This window comes from Chelonia mydas, chromosome 3 (genome assembly GCF_015237465.2).
Source record: "Chelonia mydas isolate rCheMyd1 chromosome 3, rCheMyd1.pri.v2, whole genome shotgun sequence".
Lineage (NCBI taxonomy): Eukaryota > Metazoa > Chordata > Testudines > Cheloniidae > Chelonia > Chelonia mydas.
The window spans coordinates 44,115,844-44,135,332 of NC_057851.1; the positions used below are offsets into that span (position 1 = coordinate 44,115,844).

Here is a 19,489-nt window from a genome sequence, read left to right on the forward strand (position 1 = left end):
CATGAGATGGGGAGAGCACATGCAGAACCCAGGAGAATTTCAGTAGCAGTGCTCGTCTATCAAAGGTGCAGGGATGTACAATCACCGAAAATGGAGTACACAAAGTGACACCATCTTGAAGAACCTCAGTTACTTCACAGGGTGAGTAACCTTCTTATTTCCAACTCTCCCCTCACTGTCTTAATACTGCCAAGTATTAAACTTACCTTTTTTTGTTAATTGTGTGTATTTTTTAAATAGCTTTTTGTCTGAGAATGGTTTGTTAAAAACAGAATCTGAAGTCTACCCTGGACTTTATTTGTAGGTGCCCTCACTAAAAGGTGACCAGGAAAGTATTTGAGTGGTGGTGCTTTCTTAAATAATTAGGTATATTGGTAAGGGAAACTCATTGCTACATATTTAGTTTCTCTCAAATTCTGTTGTGCGAATACTGAATATAAGACAGTGAATTTCCCTCTTAGAAAAAGCCTTAGATTGAAATTGTCAGCAGGTGCAGGCCCTACAACCTCTTAATGTCACTGTTTGTTTGCCAGTATAGACGCATGACGTTGTTTCCTTTTCTACATTGCTTTACTTCTCCCCCAGCCTTTCTGGCGCCGGGGATAGGGGAGGAGACTTGAGTAAACCGTGTAAACAGCATTAACTCAAATTATGTCTGAGAGAGCATAAATATACAAGTAATAGTTATTCCATTGTAAGGCTGTGTCTGCATGGGGATTTTACCAAAATCATTCCCACCAGTGTCCTCCCCAGTTCATCTGTAAATTTTCTTCGTGTAAACAAGGTTGTAAGGAGGTACCAAGGAAGAATGAGTCAGTCAGGGATGTGAATGTCAAAGAACAGATAAGATGTGGTAGGCTGATTTTTATAGCGGATCTATGAATATTTTAAAGGTTATTAGGAAACACTTATGGATTGGTGTAAGGAGCTGGACACTATCCTTGGTAGCAACCCCACCTCCACTGTCGAGAGACCTGTGGATACTCTGGTGGGAGTGGACAGTGGACTTAACCCTGTGGACGAAGTTGTGGACGAGGTGGTTGGTAGAGTTGGAGGACGATGCGGAGCACAAGGCAGGGTCGTTTGGTGGTGTGGCGAGTTAGGACTTCTTTTCCACTCTGGAGGGGTCTAGTCCATTCCAGCAGTCTGTCTCTGGCGCACATGATGTGGGAGAGGAGAGCCCTCTTAAATGCTGTTTTTGGGTTGATGCTAACCGAAGCAAGGAGGACATGTTCAGAGAGGTGTTCCAATCCTCAGAGCCTGAAAAAAGAGAATGCAGGAAGTGGAGAGAGACCCTGAAGGAAAAATTTAAAATAAAAAGGCAGGACAGAAAGAGTGAGGAGCGCATTGTAAAGGGCCAGGAGCAGATGATGATAAAAGTGATGGAGACACAAACAGAGATGTTTAAATCCCTAAGCATGCTCCAGGCAGAATACGGGTGCGCTCACTCCCCTCCCCTCCCACCCCACCTCACCCTCCGGCCGGTTGATAGAGAACTGCCTTCCCAAAACTCCTCCCGCACATACCTTGCAACTTCCCAGAAAGTCTCGGTACTCTGTTCACTCCACCCCTTTGGACAGATTCCAGAATGAGAGCTGGACTTACACACAGCTATAAGAGCCTATGTGCCCTGCACTCTTATCTCCCATCCTATCCTTGTTTGTGGTGTTAATTGGCATTTAATAAAAACACAAACTCAAAAAGATAAGCAATCTTTGTTTCATACATGTAGTGGTTGGTCATAATAGTAATACATAGTGTCAGTTTGATCATTTGCTGACTGTAAATCCCAGTCAGGAATCATCACAATTTTCATGCAAGGTGGCAAGTTAACAAAGCATGGCAGAATGCTATGTAGAAAACACATTACTGGTGCTTATTGTCAAAATGTTGCCTCAAAGCCTCCCTGACTTGAATAGCCCCCCATTGTGTCCCCCGAATAGCCATGGTATCTGGCTGATCAAATTCAGCCGTCAGGAGATCCACCTCTGTGCTCCATCCTGTGGGAAACTTTTCACCCTTCGCCTCACAGATATGGAGAACGCAGCAGGCTGCTATGACCATGGGAATATTTTCCTGGTTTAGGCCAAATCTGCCATTAAGGAAGTACCAGGGCATTTTTAGTCTGCCAAAGGCACATTCTATGGTAATTCTGCACCTGCTCAACCTATTGTTGAAGCGCTTCTTGCTGCTGTCCCGGTTTCCCGTGTAAGGCTTCATGAGCCATGGGAGTAAGGGGTACGCAGGATCACTGTAGGCATTTCAACATCCCCTACTGGCATCTTATGGTGTGGAAACAAAGTCCCTGCTTGGAGCTTTCTGTACAGGCCAGTGTTCCTGAAGATGTGTGTGTCATGCACATTTCCAGACCATCCCATGTTGATGTCAGTGAAATGCCCACCGTGATCCACAACCTCCTGCAATACCATAGGGAAGTACCCCTTTCTATTGATGTACTCCGTCGCAAGATGGTCCAGGGCCAGAATTGGAATATGCATGCCATCTGTTGCCCTGTCGCAGGTTGGGAATCCCATTGCCTCAAAGCCATACACTATTTCACGCATATTGCCAAGAGTCACAGTCCTTTGTAGAAGGATGCAATTAATGGCCCTGCACACTTGCGTTACCGTAGCCCCAGTGGTTGACTTCCTGACTCCAAACTGATTCGTGACCAACCCACAGTAGTCTGGAGTTGCCAGCTTCCACACAGCGATCGCCACGTGCTTCTCCACTGAGAGGGCAGCTCTCGTTTTGGAGCCCTTGTGCAGCAGTTTTGGGGCGAGCTCTGCACATAGTTCCAGGCAGGTGCTTGTCGTCCCAGGCTGCATAACAATGCAGTCTGACCACTCAGTGCCTGTTTCCCAAACCCAAAAGCAATGGTCCACTGTGTTCAGCTGCTCCATGAATGCCAAAAGTAATCTGGTGGTGCTTGTTTCTATGGTGTACAGCAGGTCAGGCAACTCTGATTCCTGTTCAGATTGGGTGCTCATGGCCATCCATAACAGTGATCACAACAGTAGATAGTAATGTGGTATCCATCCTTTCAGACAGAGATGGTGGATGCACAGTAAAGAGGGATTTGTTGAAAAATGCTGTTGGAAGCCCATAGAATGCTGGGTAGCCCATAGAATCTTCATAGGGAAAGTAATATCACCCTCTGTACTAATATCTCTTTTGGTGTGTAAATATACTAAACTCAAGTGTGGTTTTAGTGGCTTTAAGTATGTGACTATCAGTCTTTAAATCAGATATTTAAAGATATTTGTATTCAAGATTGGATATCTTCTTTGAGCCAACATTTAGACGAAGGAGTTATGGAAGAAGAAATGCATATTATGTCTGGTTTTAGTCTCTGAATTCTGGCAGCGTTCTGTTCTTCCCATGACCCTGCAGAATTCCTTATTCATTTGCTGCCAAAAAACCCCCAATCTCCTGTAAAAATAATTAGCGGGTCAGAGGGTATGTCCACTAGAGACTAAATGAATTGGATACGCACAGCTTAGAAGAGATAAGGCTACAAATACCAGTAGAAATGAAAGACAAGAATGAATTAGTCTGTATACAAGACTAGTGAAGATAGAAATGTAAGTTTTTGTTAGTGACTGGGATGGAAAAGATCATTTTCACAGTGAGGTCTTGCAGTGGAATTATATAATTAAGGAAGTTAAATAAGGGAGTGGATTTCCAACAAATAGAGTTTGGCTAAAGGATTTTTTTTGTCTCTGTATTGGACAAGATGGCCCAAAAAGTAGCTTCTAATCTTATTCAAGTGTGAAACCAGTAAGCCTGTCACTGTATTTCATCTGTGTACTACTGTAAAAATCATCTTAGTCTTCCTAAATCCTTCAGTTTTGGCTGCAGAAGAATAGGGCCATACTACTTGGTCACTTCAGAAACTGAGACCATTTCACTCCTACCCATCTCTGGATCCAAGACGCACAAAATATTCTGACCAAAAAGCTCTCCATGGACTTGCTCAACTCCTACTTTGTCATCACCTCTGTTCATTCATTCCACTTGCCTTTACCTCCTGCCCCTTTAGTATGACTCACTACACTTGGGCTTCTCTGTGTGATTTACCTGGAACTCCTCCTCAAGGACACACTTTCTTTTCCATCTCACCTTGGAACCCTTCCATCCGTTTCACGTAATCCTATAATTGATCACCTCTACTTATCCATTCTTTCCTGACATTACTGATGGCTTAAATTCATCACTAACTAGTCTGCAAGACTAATGTTTTGCTTTTAAATCTCACCCCTTCTTCCTTGTCTATATAGCTTCCCTTGTTCTGCATTTGTAACCCACGTGCTTTATAAAGTAGGATCTTGGTGACTTTTTTTTTTTTTTTTTTTTGAAGCCCAAAAAAGGAAGAAAAGCATCAGTCATTTGCATCTCCTGCTCACCTGTGCGTGCAGCGGAGTAGGGAACATGGTTATAAGATTGCCATGCCTTTCTGGAAAATTGGAAGCTCTTTGGGGGCAGGGACTGTCTTTGTTCTGTATTAGTACAGCACCTAGCACAACCGGGTCCTGGATCCTCGGCAGTGGTACCAATTGAGGGGGAAGTGGTGAATGTCCTCCCACCCCCAGGTTTTTGCACTTTAAGTATTGGTCCCATGCTAAATCAGTACAGCTGCTGCCAGAGCCATTCGGAGTATCATTTTGGCTGCTTGGCTGCAACACCACTGAAATTTGACCCAGCTGCCCCTTTGATGCCCCTCCGTCTGTAAAGATGTTAGTGAATGGCATTGCAACCTGGCACATGAGGTTGCAGCATCACTCAAATTTGGCCCTGCTGCCCCATCATCCAGATGAAGGGGAGTCTGTTCCTGTACAGTGGAGCACAGGGGAGTCTGCTGAGAACTCTACTCCTGGCAGCACTGGCACAATGAAGCAAGTGGGTAAGAGAGAGGGGAAGACTGAGGCTCCCTGGCTGAGGGAGACCTGCCGCCCCAGTGGTGGGGAGGAGGTTGGGACAAGTAGGACTAGGGTGAGGTCCCTTCTGTGGGGTTGGCGGGGACTGGAATTGCCCCTGCTTCCAAATATCTGAATTGATGTCTCTGCTTGTAGGCACTTACCTTAGACCTTAGTCCATCCCATGCTTTGCTGCACATTGGGCTACCCACATTTGCCGTCCTTGCTTATCAACTGCCCTTCTCTCCAAATCTTCCCATTTCATGTTGAGGTGCTTGATGTCATTCAGAACTGTTCGTTTCCATGTTATTTGCGGTCTTCCTCTTTCTTCTTGCGTTTTGTGGCTTCCATTCAAGGCAGTATTTGGTAAGCGTTCTCTTTCCATTCTCAGCACATGTCCCGGACACTGATGTCCTTTTTGTAGATTATTTGTGAGGGTGCCTTGTCCAGTAATTTTTCTGACTTCTTCATTCGTCTTCCTATCTCTATATGTTATTCTCAATACAGTAACTCCTCACTTAAAGTCATCCTGGTTAACGTTGTTTCGTTGTTATGTTGCTGATCAGTTGGGGAACATGCTCATTTAAAGTTGTGCAATGCTCCCTTATAATGTCGTTCGGCAGCCGCCTGCTTTGTCCACTGCTTGTAGGAAGAGCAGCCTGTTGCAGCTAACTGGTGGGGGCTTAGAACCAGGGTGGACCAGCAGCCCCCCCCATCAACTCCCCGCTCCCCTAAGTTCCCTGTGCGGCAGCTGCAGGCTATCAATTGCCGGCAGTTCAGCTGTCCCTCCCCCCACTGCCATGTGCTGCTCCTGCCCTCTGCCTTGGAGCTGCTCTCCAGAGCCTCCTGCTTGCTGGGGGGAGGGGGGGGGAAGGAGAGTGGGGCTAATGTCAGGGTGTCCCCCTCCCCCCTGCTCCTGCACCCCGCTTACCCCATCTCCAAAGAGCAGGGGACACATACAACAGGGCTCAGGACGGAGGGAGCTACCGTCTCAGCTTGCTGATTAACTTAACAAGGTAGTGTACTTAAGAGTGGGGTCAGCGTACTTAAAGGGGAAATGCCCATCTCTCTCACACACAAGGTGTGTGTCTCTGTCTGCCATGCTGTCTCCCCTCCCTCCATTCGTGCTGCCTTGTAGAGCGTGAGGCTACATTAACAACGAGTTAACCCTTGAGGGCTCAGCCAATTGCTAGTTCATCATTGAGCAGTAAGGCATTCCCTGGGAAATATCCCACCCTCTGACTCCACCACCTCAACCAAGCTTCACAATCATCACCGCTGTGTACAGTATTAAATTGTTTGTTTAAAACTTTGTGTGTGTGTGTGTGTGTGTATATAATAAATGAAATAGTCTTTTGTCTGGCAAAATTTTTTTCTTCCCTGGAACCTAACCCCCCCCATTTACATTAATTCTTGTGGGGAAATTGGTATTGCTTAACATCGTTTCACTTAAAGTCGCATTTTTAAGGAACATAACTACAACGTTAAGTGAGGAGTTACTGTATTCTTATCAGACGTTTGTGATGAAATGCATCCAGTTTTGGTGTATCTTTCTTGGTAAGTTGCCATGTTTCACTGCTATATATTGTGATGGCAATAACAGTTGCTTTGTACACGTTCAGTTTTGTCTTGAGGAGATGTTTGAGTTGCCAGATGTTTTTGAGTCTTCCAAATGCAGTGTTTTCCTTCCCGATTCTTCTTGCCTCGGAATTGGTACCATCTTGGCTGATGGTACTTCCAAGATATGTAAAATTGTCCACCTTCTCTAGTTTCTCTTCTTCAATTCTGATTTCTGTCCCTGTAGTTCCTATTAGCATGACTTTTTACATTTCTTTGCATTGTATCTCAAACCTGTCTTCTCCATTACTACTTGGTTTGTGCATTTTTTGTAGTCTGTTGGCATCTTCGTTTATAAGAGCGATGTCGTCAACAAAGTCTAAATATAGATCAAATGGCCTTGAATTGTTCCATTTTAGGTCATATGTATTACTGTCACATTGTTTTAATACACAGTTGATGACTAGCATAAATAAAAAAGGAGACAGGACACACCCCTGCCTTACACCTGTCTTGGTGCTGAATAGTTTACTCAATCCACTTTTAATTTTAATGCAGCATTTATGAAGGCATTCTATGCCAACTCAAAAGTTGATTGATTTTTGTTGGAATTCCATATTGTTCTACAATTTTCCACATTGTTTTTGTTTACACTATCGAATGCCTTTTGAAAGTCCACCAAATTGATGGCAAGACTGCCTTGGAATTAAGTTGTGCTCTCAATAATCCGTCTCAGGGTGAAAATAGCATCTGTGCATAATCTCCCTTGTCTAAATCCAGATTGTTGTTTATGTAGGATGGTATCCATCTTTCCTTTCATTCTGTTCAGGAGGACGCTGCTAATACTTTTCCTTTGATAGACAGAAGTTACTCTCCTCCAATTTGAGGAGTTGTGTAGATCACTTTCTTCAGTAACTTGATTATTATACCGAGGGTCCATTCTTCTGGCACTTTCTCCTCCATCTATATTTTGTTGCATAGTGAACAGATGACTGATTCCATGTCTTTGCCTCCATATTTAAGCATCTCAGGATGAATGCTGTCCAAACCAGGTGCCTTGTTTTTTTTTTTTTTTTTTTTCAGCTTCTGCAATCCTGTTTTTACTACTTCCATTTTTACCTCAGATACATCTATATCTAGCTCTAATAGTTTGTCATTGTTAAATTCCAGTCTTGTAATTGGTTCTGGTTGGTTTAGCACTTCTTTGAAGTGTTTCACCCATCTATTTTCTTGTACCTTCTCTGTTTTCAAAATTTCTCCTTGTTTCCCTTTCACTGGGACACGTCTGAATTTTGATCCATATCCTATTAACAGTTTCAGGATCTTGTAGACTGTTCTTGTATCACTTCTTTCCCCTGCTTCTTTAGCTTCACTAGCCTTACTTTCTATCCAGTTTTGCTTATCTTTTTTTGCATTGTTTCTTTACTACTTTGTCAAAGTTCCTATAGGTTTATTTTGTTTCTTCAATCGCATATTGTAGTATTAGACCCTTTTGTTTTCTTCTTTTGTCTATAGTTTTCTCTTTCTTCCGAGATCCACTGTTCTTTATTGCTTCCTCTCTTTCTACCATTATCTTTTCAGCTGCTTCTAACATAGCTGTTTTGAAAAGATCCCAGTATTTTTCCATTTCATTTTCTTCAAGATCTTTAAGAGCCTCAAACCTGTTCTTGACCTCTCTTGTACTCTTTTCGTATCCTGCATTCTTGTAGTTTCTGTGTATTGAATAATCTGAATCTGTGTTCTTTCTTTTTGAGTGCTTTAAACTTCAATTTGATGTTTGCTTTCAGCAAGTAATGATCGCTCCCTATATCTGCTCCTCTAAATACTCTTGTGTCTAACACTGATGTTTTCCACATCTGACTAACACAGATATAGTCTATCTCCTTTTGCGTACAGCCATCTGGTGAAATCCATGGGTTTTTTTGTGTGTTTTGTGGCAAATTGCCAGTACGATTATGATGGGTCCCGCTCTTCCTCTTCTTGGGAAGGGGGGGTTCAGGGTGCAGTTTCCTGCCCCTGAACTGGGGTATCTACTGTCCCACTAGTAACCCAGAGAAGGGTAGTGGAGAGGGAGGGACCCGGGCCTGTCCTCTACTCCGGGTCCCAGCCCAGGGACCCTAGGGATAGTGGTAAACCACTTGAACTAGTGCTTCCTTCCCCTGGGTACTTCCTTCTGCTGTTCTTCAGCTTGTGGGGCTTCCTGCCCCCCGCACAAGCTGAGTGTCTCTTTACCTAGGGTCTTGGTCTTCTAGCCAGCCACGGCAGTTCTCCAAACTCTCCTCTACTTCAACTCCTTCAAACTGCTCTCTGCTCCAACTCCAGACCACTCTGCTCTAACTCCTTCCCTTGGCTGACTGAAGCAGGGGGTTTTTATCAGGTGACTAGCTTCAGGTGCTCTAATTGGCTTCAGGTGCTTTTAATTAATCTATAGAAACCTTTCTTCCCCCTACAGGGAATAAGGCTTCTCCTCATCCTGGGACTTACATATCTCTCCTACATCACTTTCCTGCTGCCTTCTGGCCATGCTGTATCACAGTTTTTATGTTGGAAGAAAGAATTGCAGATGCTAAAATTGTTTTCGGCACAAAATTCAAGAAGTCTTGTGCCATTGTCTGTTGTTGTTGTTCAGCTGTATGTGGGCTGATGACTGTTTGTTTCCCAACCTCTTCTTTCATTTCTGATCTGGGCATTTAAACCTCCCATAACCAGGACAAGATCATGGTTTGGTATTTCTTTCATTACATCTTTCAATTCTGTATAGAATCTCTCTTTATCCTCTTCATCTGTATCGTTCTTTGGAGTGTATGCCTGGACTATGGTGCACTTAATGTGCTGAGAGTGGAATCTAGCTGCCATAGCTTATCTGATATTGGCTGCCAATTCACAAGTAATTTCTTTGCAGCGCTATTCATGATGATCCCTACACCTCTTTCATGTTTTGGTTCTACCTGAATATAACATAGTTTGTTTTTTCTCCAGATGTTATATACCTTGATCTTTCCACCTAACTTCAAGAAGTCCTAGGATGTCAATTTTATATCTATCCATTTCTTTGATGACCTGTGCTAATTTTCCTGAACTATTTAAAGTTCATACATTCCATGTAGCTATGGATGTACTCTTTTTGACTGTCAGAATTTGAATCATCGAGTGAGTGACTGTTATACCAATAAAATAAAAACCAGCAGGATCTTATTAAAGGGAAAAAGGCAAAATACCACATTTATTGTGAATACAGAAAGAATCATAGTAAGCAGTTAGTTACAGCTGTAACATTCCATTCAATCTCATATTTATTCACACATTCATTCATTCGCACGCACGCGCGCACACACACACACAGGTTCTGCAAAGTTGTTATCATAGTTACCAGCCTTAGAGTTGCTCATGCCAAGCCACTGGCCAGGTGGCCTGGACATGAGGAGGGAGCAGGGCCTTGTCAGATGCTCATCTGATGCTCCTGGAAGTTGGTTTGCAGAATCAGACCCCAAAGTTCACTTTTTAGAGTCTATTTTTATAGGAATTTCTTCCTATGCCAGTCTATGGGAATTGCTTCATCATGCTGTTGCTGAATCAATCAGCAGATAGCACATTCCTGACGGCTCCAAGATGTTATCTTGTTCTTTGGTTCTCCCATTCTTGAGGCTGTTGGGTGGATTCCAGTCTGCCCTCCGGGGGTCCTCTGGTTATTTCCACTTGACGCCTTCTTCAGCCAATGGACACTGGATTCTTAGGCTGGCACCTCCCTGATCATTCAGTTATTATCCACACCAAGCATCCATCCACATACATCCTCTATCTCTATTTTAATCACAATTGTTAATACAACAAAAGGGCGGGGAGTCTCTGGGTGCTGTTTCTGTTGTTAGAGTATTGCTTTGAGTCTCTGTGAATTGCTTTGAGAACAGACTCTGTCTTGGGATGTACTAACACAATCAGCAGCTTGCAAGTTTCACACACAGAGGGAGAGAAACAGTACCAAAAACCAAGAGACCTCTTAATTAGTAATACCCTGGAATTTAAACTATGGGGAATCAAACTCATTTGTGATTTTAATACAGAACTTCTTTAATATGATCCAACATGACTTCCCGATGGATTTGATCATCCACTGTCATATGTGCATCTGAATGCTTTCCACCCTCCTCAGGCCATGATTTTTGGTTTATACGGTTTATGTGAGTAGTTTCTGTAGCTAGAACTTTATTTTACGGTGAAGCCACCTCATCAACCAGCCCTTCTCCTTTTTTATCCGGGCTTGGGACTGGCACTGGCGGAGTTGCTCGTAGGCACTAGACCAGTGGTTTCCAAACTGGGGTTCATGAACCCCTGGAGGTTTGTGAAATGTTACAGGGGGTTCTTGAGGGCAGGGGGGAGAATTCCGGGGGCGGACAAAGCTGTCCCTAGGGACCCCGGGCAGAACGGGGCCAGCAGCCCGGAGCCCCTGGACTTCTAAGAGCTAAGCAGATCAAAGCAAACACATCTATCACACTAAGGAGATTTAAACTTCAAAACTCCTTATAAGAAATGGAAAGGGAGGTGGATATTTTTTGGTGTTTTTAAAATTAAATAGGCAGCTAGTATTGTTTTTAAAATTATTATCAAGAACAAGTTTAAGCTGTGTTGTAACATGCGTTGTTTGCCTGGACTGCTCAAGACCTGAATGCTTGTATAGGAGGAACTCTTTGAGTTGGCTTCTTAAATACCTTCATTCTGTTTTCATATTTGATACTCCTTGATGAAACACAGGAGCCTTGTCTTATAACAGGCTTATTCAAAGTGATACAAGCTACGAAAGTGAGTTCTTGGAAGAGTGTTGCCATTTTCATAATGTAATAAAAATACTGTAATGATAAATAATAATAATGAATAGTGTGTAATAAGCATGTCATAAAAACAAAAGATCACTGGTTTTTTAATTTTATATTCATGTAAAGGAGAAAATCCTGGGAAATCCTCATTTTTAGGAGGGGGTTTGCGAGACTTGACATTTTAGTGAAAGGGGTTCACAGGTTTTTAAAGTTTGGGAACCACTGCACTAGACTAATATAAATGTCAATGAACTTGCTTTGGAGCTTTACTCAAAGCTGTATAGACAGCCTCTGTTCTGTGCAGGCAGTTCTGAGTGTCTTACACATCCTCAACCTGAGAATTGAGTTAATCGGTGCTCATGGACGGAAATATTACACATGTAGGAGCTATAGGGAGCCCTACCAAATTCACTGTCCATTTTGGTCAATTTCAAGCTCGTAGGATTTTTTAAATGGTCACTTTCACGTTTCAGATATTTACATCTGAAATTTCATGGTGTTATAACCAGGGGGGTCCCGACCCAAAAGAGGGTTGTGGGGGTGGCCGTCGCAAGGCTATTGAAGGGGGGGTCGCAGTATTGCCACCCTTACTTCTGCGCTGCAGCTGCTGACAGAGGCACTACCTTCAGAGCTGGGCACCACAGACATGAAAGGGTCACATGTTATAGGGGTGTGTTATCACTTGAGGAGGGCAGGGCCAGTCTTATGGGTGGGCGACTGTGCAGGGCCCTGTGGTTGGGGGGCACTGTGGCCCCCAGCCAGCTCACGGCTCCTTTAATCCTTAAGCACTGGGCCTAGAGCAGGGAGGGGCAGGGCTGGGGACAATGGTGACAGAACCTTTATAGAAGTGAGGGGGCCACCGGTGCTGGAACCGGGGGCGGCAGGGACCATGCCCTTCACTTTTTAACATGGGCATAGTTTGGGGGGGGCCGAGGGAGGCATTGCCCCCCCAAACTGCAAGCCTTTGGGCACACACAAAGCAGCGCCGATAGTGGCTGCGCTTCGTGGCAGCATTGTCCCCCGAACGGCAAACCTCAGGCAGGTGCAGAGTGGCGCCCAGCTTCTGTGCCATCAAGAGAGCAAGAGGGGACGTGGCATGAGTAAGAGAAGGAAGCGGGCCTCAGACTGGGCATAGCCAATCCCCAGATGCAGCCACAAGGGGGTGCTCCAGCAGTGACTAAACCCTGTTACAAAGTCACATTTGGCTAACAGTTAACTGCTTTAAATAGGGACTCTGTCTGGGTAAAGAGCTCAGAGACTGAACTTAATGAGAAGAGGGCATGTAACTGCCTGTTAACTTGCTGCTCTTCTGAGGAAAAGAGTGCCTTATACAAATCTAGGGAATGAGTATTTTATATGCGGATGTGTCAAAATCTGCAACACTGAGCTACAGGCAAAGTTCTCTATCTGACTACGCAAGTTGAGCAGACCAAGTCGACTATTCAGAGACCTGAATGCTGCTCTCTACAAAGATAAACTGACCAGATTGAAGTGTTCGGCTATGGACTGCAGTTTTCATTCCAGTTTGGAAGAATCCAGGCGATGTTACATTTTGCAGTCTGTGCTTGGTGTTGACTAAAATCTCATGGTATTCCACCCGCACAAAGCGTGTCTTGTAACGTTTCACTTTAGCATGCCACACAGAACTGAACTGAACAGGGTACAAACAAAATGGATACCCTGCTCCCTATGACATGCATCTGACGAAGTGGGTATTCACCCACGAAAGCTTATGCTCCAATATGTCTGTTAGTCTATAAGGTGCCACAGGACTCTTTGCCTGCCTCCTATCAGTGTAGCCAGCAGCTGGTAGTCCAGAGGCAAGTGGAAGATGGACTGCACAGGGAGAGAGTTATGAAAACTGAAGTATTCTCTCCTCCCCCGTTCTGCCCCACACCGCCACTGTCTAAATTTAAAACTGGCAGTTAGACCATCCCAGAGGGATACAAGATTGTTCCATAGATACATCTCAGAGGAGCCACGGCAGAGCTTTTGTACCACTTAAGAAATGTTGAGTAAAACTGCCAAATATTAGCAAATATCAGCTGACAAGATTAACCAGCTGATCACAGTACTACATTTCTGATTTGGGCTTGAAAATTGATCCAGAGACTGACTACACCTTCAGAAGTTTAAAAACACACCCCACCCTCCCCTTTACAGGGGAGCATGGAACATTTCCAATATCTTGGTAAGTGAACAGAGACAGGAAAGATTTGGCCCAGCTGTGAGGAACTTCAGTGTGATTGTAGGCACTAAGGCATCACACCACTGAATGGAATAACTCCTGAATACCTTTTAAAAAAATCTGAGCTTAAGTCTCATTTTCAAAAGTGATTTAGGGCATGTCTACAATACAAATTTTTGCTGACACAAGTTACATTGGCATAAAGCAGCCGCAGTTAGTATATCGCTTGTGCTGGTCATGCGTGGCTGCTTGCGTCAGTGCTGCTTGTCTTGATGCACAGTGCCGTGCACTGTGGCTAGATATCCCAGCGTGCAACCTGGAACTGTAAAGCACATTGTTTTGGCAATGCATGGCGGGGCAGAAACGAGTCACCCAGGGGTGATCGGAGCAAGGGGTCAACTTCCCAGCATGCAACGGTCTCCATCCCATAGTGTTATCTCTATTCCATAATTTTTGCACCTTTTTAAAAAAATCTCACAAACGTGTGCGGTCCTTCTCGCTGTCTGCCATTTCTAATGGAAGCGTGGAGCTGACACATCTCTGGATTATTGTCCATAAGCATTGCAAGCACAGGCTAAACGGTCCTCCAGTATTTGCAGAGCTTGTAAGAAAACCTGAATTGGCGTGGAACGTGATGATTTCTTGGAGGACAGATTGCTGTGGGACATAGAACCAATTTAACCTTGTTGGTGGCGTTCACAGAGCAGCTATTGATGGTGGATCTTGTTGGTTTAAATCCAGAATAAATGTATTTAGATCAGAGGGGCACCCTCCACATTTATACTAAAGTAACTGAGGTAATTTGGCTCATAGGCTGCAAATGCTGCCAGAATTTGACCTTCTATAGTGACTAGAGTGCCACTGGCAGTGTCTTAGCCAGCCACTTTTGTATCTGCAAAACAGCTATTGAAAGCTGTGTGAATTGTTGTAGAGTGCTTAATAGATACTGGCAATACAGCCATTAGGTAGGCAAATGAAGCAACTAATTTGTTACTTTTAAGTGCTTTGGGGGACATGGACCACAAGCGGTCCATAAAAACACATTTTATTCTGTGTAGAACTGAGTGACTTAGTTTTAAGTGGTTTCCAGAACAAGGTTGTTTTTACCATATGGTGAAAACCTACTAGGGAGAAAAAGGTAAAATAGTGCTAAACTGAACATGAGATACATAGAGGTTTTTGGTTAAAACCTTGAAGGAAGAAGTGCTTGAGGTAGACAATGCAGGGAATTCTGTAGTCAGACTTTTTCTCCCAAGGCTATGTGTACATTAAATATAGCAAGCTTGCTAAATTGTCAGCGACAAGCATAATTTATTCTTAAACAAGGGTAATAAATTACCAGAGAGCAACCCTGCCTGGAAAAAGGTATATCCTCTTACATACATGACTGCTGAGCTTGATTTTATCCGTTTGTGTGCTGGTACAACTTTCGCTTGCTGTCAGCGTGGCTGCATTGTCATACGTCATAGAGCTTATGAGTGCTTTAGCCTTCCTATTCAGCAGTGCTTGCACATAGTCTGTGTATGCCAGAACATCGGGGGCAGCATGTGTAAATGCAGAGCATTCATCAATGTGCAGCATTAGAAAAATCCTGGATATTTAAGCAGGATTTCAGTCTGTTATCCAGCAACAGTGAAAAGTGTCTTACCTGGCTAGCTTTACTTTTGGCACGGATGTACTGTTTAAATATCAGCTATGAAACCTAATAGTGAACAGAAATGGAAGACGCTGCATAACCCACTGAAATTTAACACTGTCTCAGGGACCTCAGTATTTTATACTGGTCGTTGTCATTTCTTCCATTATGGTTCTTTCTTCTTTTATAATTATCAATTCAGGATGATTCTTGATAGGTACAGTGTTTCATCCTGGACCTTATTTCATATTTTTTTTCTGCTCACCTATATCCTGTAATTTTCTTTAAGCGTTAAGTAAAAGGAGTTCAGAAATATTGTTTAAATCATCTGCTTTAAATTGACCTTCAGTGGGCAGATATTCCAGCTCCCTTGATAATCCTTTCCTGATGTCATCATGTAATGAAGAAAAATGAAGTTTGACGTCAGCCTTGATTGATTTTTTTTTTTTTATCTACTTTTGTGATAGTGTGACTCAAGTGAATATCAAATTCATGTTTTTGTTGGGGCGTGTGTGGAAGGAGAGAAGAGACACTTTGTGGGCAAGTCTCCTTTTCCCCCAATTCTGCAAACACCCTCAGGATTTGTTTCTACTTATTGAAGACATTTCTGCTCCTGTAGTGAAATCATAATCCTTGGGTTTTACATGGGTCTGAAATAGGAGAAAGTGGGCCAGGAGGGCATGTTCTTTTAATCTGTGAATTATAAATGATCTAAACAGGCTGTCTGCACTGCTTTATAATAGGAAACTTCGCATACTAAGAAAACACAGGGGTTTTGTGTCAAATTAAAAAAATCAGTCTTTGGCCTTAATTTTACTTACTGGTGTTACAAATGACACTTAAGATAGCTGAAAGATTCAGTGAAAAATATTTTCAGTATACATGTTTGTTCCCTTTTTGTGTGGGTCTCTTATACAGAAAGAGAAGAGAATTTCTTTAAAATGTGGTTTTATAAAACCACAAAGTGGCATGGTAATTTAGGGCATGATTAGTTCCAGAAATTATTTCTTAGCTTTATTGAGTGGATTTTTAAATCTGTTTCTGTTATATGTTGTGACAAAGTCAGGCCGGAGGGCTGCAGGAGGGTCTGGGAAAACAGGTATGTTAACCCTAGAATGCTGAAGGCCCTTTTTCCTACAAGCTGGGAAGGGGTCACTTCAGGTCAATTAGGAATACCTGAGTCCAATTAAGGGCTGCCTGAAACCTGTTAAATCCTCTCTCCTGGCTGGGAGAAGACACACTGCTGCAAGGCTGGCAGCATCAGGAAGATAGGCTTCTCCAGCGTGTGAGTCTGCGCTGTTTCCCATAGGGGAGACACCCAAACCCAGTGCCTGGGGAAGGACTGACACCCCAGGGCCAGCAACAGAACAACACCTTCCCCATGAGGGGGCCAGAGAAAGGTATTCCTTTTTGTTTCAGTGCGTTATAGACTTGTTTCCCTTTGTTTGGCAGAGGAGCACTCCTCAGGCCTGCTCCAAGGCCTACTGGGAAGACACTGAGAAACAAACCCCGAAGAGGGAAGACGAACACGCTCCAGAGTGGGACTGATTTCCCCAGGCCCTGTCCCTGTAGGAGGAGGGAGCGCTAAGTCCGGCGAGGCAGAAGGAGTGCCTTGCCACAATGTCCTGTTTCTATATGCCTCCTCCAAAGCTCGGCAGACCAGATTGAAAATAGTTCCTCCTTCTATTTTGGAGAAGAGGGAAATATAGGTACTAACTGTGTTTGGGCTGCAGCGAGACAGGATTCTAGGTGCTGATTAGTTTTTAAACTGTCGTGCCTATCACTGTAGCATCTGTCTTGAGGTAGATATTATATAGTGTCGACAGTATGCTTTGGTGTTATACAAAGAGAAGATGAGGTCCCTGCTTTGAGGAGCTAAAATCTAATGCTAACTGAAATATTGTTCAGACATGTCAAGAGAAAGCCCAAACACTCAAGGAAGTGCAGGGGCAAATATGGTTGTTCTCTCCCCATCCATTGGACAACTGTCTGGTAAGGAGGCAGGAAGGAGTGAAGTATGGGCAGATCCAGACCCATGGGTCAACCATCCTGCATGCTGGCCAGCAAAAAGGAGTATGCTATAGCAAAGGGCTACAGGAAGTTACTTGGGAAATACAACAGGCACTGTGTGGCTAAGTACGTATGCCAACTGGTGCCTTCTTTCTACCCCTGTACTGTGCCCAGTTTAGTCCTGTATGGGCAACATTCAAACGGGGGAATGAGATGAAAGCTGTCTAATTCAAAAGTCAAACTTAGCACTTATATTTCTGTGCGGGGGTGGGTAGAATCTTACATTTCCCTTTGTACAGGGCAACTTAACGTGGCGAATTGTAAACTTGTGGGCTACAAACCCTGTCATTTCTGTGACAGGTGAATTTAACTGAAGGTGGACACAGCAGATGCCTCTTCCATATACTGCAGTGGTCCCCAAACTGTGAGGTGCACCCTGGTTGGGGGTGGCATGGAGGAAAAAGGGGGGAGGAGAGTGCGGCGGGGCCCTGGATTGCCCCCATGGGGCATGGGGAGGGAGTGCCAGCCTGCTCCCAGTGGTGGCTCCACTCTTGGCTACTGGCCCTGGCTCCCAATCCGGCTATGGCTTTGGCCCCTGGCTCCCGGCCTGGCTGTGACTCCAGCCCCAGGCTCAGCCCCCTTACCCCTGTCTATGCATCCCCCACCTCTGGGAGCCACAGCCCTGCTCCTGGCCCCAGCTCCTGACTGCAGCTCCCGGGAGTGGAAGGGGAGACAGGGGGATGCAATGTGAAAAGTTGGGGGACCACTGATATACTGGATAAATTCTCAGAATGCTAGTAGTTCTCTTTGAGGATACACAAGGGGTGCATGTGTCCTTCAAAGATTTGCAGGTCTTTTCATACCCTGAGGAAACAGGTATCAGAACCCAGCTACCAGGCAAACTGACTTCTTTATGTGTCCACTCTAACAGATATGACACCTAAAATCAGCAGAGAGAAGACTGCAGAGAGAGAAAAAACATTGTACTAGGTGTCAGTACCAATGCTATCAGTGTCTTGTTTCAGGCCCAGAGCGAGGCTTCCCCAAACACAGAGGCAGATATTCTAAATGGAGCTCATGGCCTTCCCACAAGGACAGACTGCATAAGGCCTCAGGAGAGAACCACTAAGCCTCATGTGTGACATTGAGGGCTAGTGACAAAAAACAGCCTGTGGCATAGAGAAAAAAAAACTATCTAGTGCCAACCCTGGTATTGGTGGCACAACCTTTGGCATTGATGCCTGCAGCTGAACAAAGACCACTTGATGTGCCCCCAGAAGAACCAGGCATGTCCTCAGTACAGTCCTGGTACAGAAAGCTCTGTAGGCCCTGGCACTGCTCCTACAGATTTACTCCTTCATTAGGGCACATGTTCTCACCGGCTTTGAGCAGAGAATCTTCTCCTCTGAGATCTGTGGGTGACACCACTGAAAGACCACTTGGCTGACCCTACAGGGTTCAGCGACCATCACATCAGGATTGACATTGAACTGGGCAATATCAGATGAGCCAGCCACATCCATAGGACATGCCACTGTGGCCCTATTGAACATATTGGGGTCCAACCTCTATGTGCTTCTAAGAGCCAATGTCTACCACACTCCAGGAGGAGAGAGATCACTCTCCCCAGTGGCATCCATGGTTAGGTCACTGACTCCAGGGCAGGGGGAGAGGAAGGAATCAGGAAGAAGGAGACCTGGGACCAGAGCAACACCTCCACTCTACTTTACCACCGAAGGACTTTTCATCCTTGTCAGCTGATGAAATGGTATCCTCGGTGCTGGCTTACTTCAGGAATTTCTTATGAGAGTTGTGGGGACTCTCTAGAAATACACATTTGTCATACAAGAAAAAAAAATCAAAAGTTGTTCAACATATTGACAACTTCTGTCCTGGTTAGAATTGCTATCCAAATAAATGAGGGACTGATAGACCCTGCTACGGGTGGCAAAATATCAAGCCCTTCTGGCCAACTATGATTCTTTGACCTAGGTAGAACAATTCCGTCTTTTATTTCTTTGAGCTTTTCCCTGTTCTATGGTGGGAGCTTTGATAATCGTAGATGACCAATTGGTGGCCAGATGGCCCTACAGGTGGGCAATGGCTGTATTTGTGGTTACAGCGATGACTATGTGTGGAGTGTCATGGCTTCAAGGATTGGGCGTTAGCAGGGACACATATAAGCCACAATTGAGGACCTGACTTTTGAAGGCGTGGAACCATTCAGTGAGCAGATAGACAATGCCATGCACTCCATTAAAAAGATTGTAAGGCCACTTGGAGATACACATCTCAGCCCTGTCTTGCAAGCCATACAGTCATCAATCCCAGATGAGAGAGTGACATTTTAACACACCAGACAATCTGATTA

At 44.3% G+C, this 19,489-nt stretch overlaps 1 protein-coding gene across 3 annotated transcripts in view; it reads left to right on the forward strand.

The window, feature by feature from the left end:
• LRRC1 (leucine rich repeat containing 1) overlaps window positions 1–19,489 on the forward strand; it is a 171,998-nt gene that overhangs the window by 31,916 nt on the left and 120,593 nt on the right. Inside the window, exon 1 of one of the 3 annotated variants that reach the window (XM_043542375.1) lies at window positions 16,353–16,508. The exons of the other annotated variants lie outside the window; for them this stretch is intronic. Coding sequence (XP_043398310.1) covers window positions 16,490–16,508 — 19 coding nt within the window. The 5' untranslated portion in view covers window positions 16,353–16,489. Of the gene's footprint in view, window positions 1–16,352; window positions 16,509–19,489 lie in introns of those variants that run through there. 3 annotated transcript variants of the gene reach the window in all.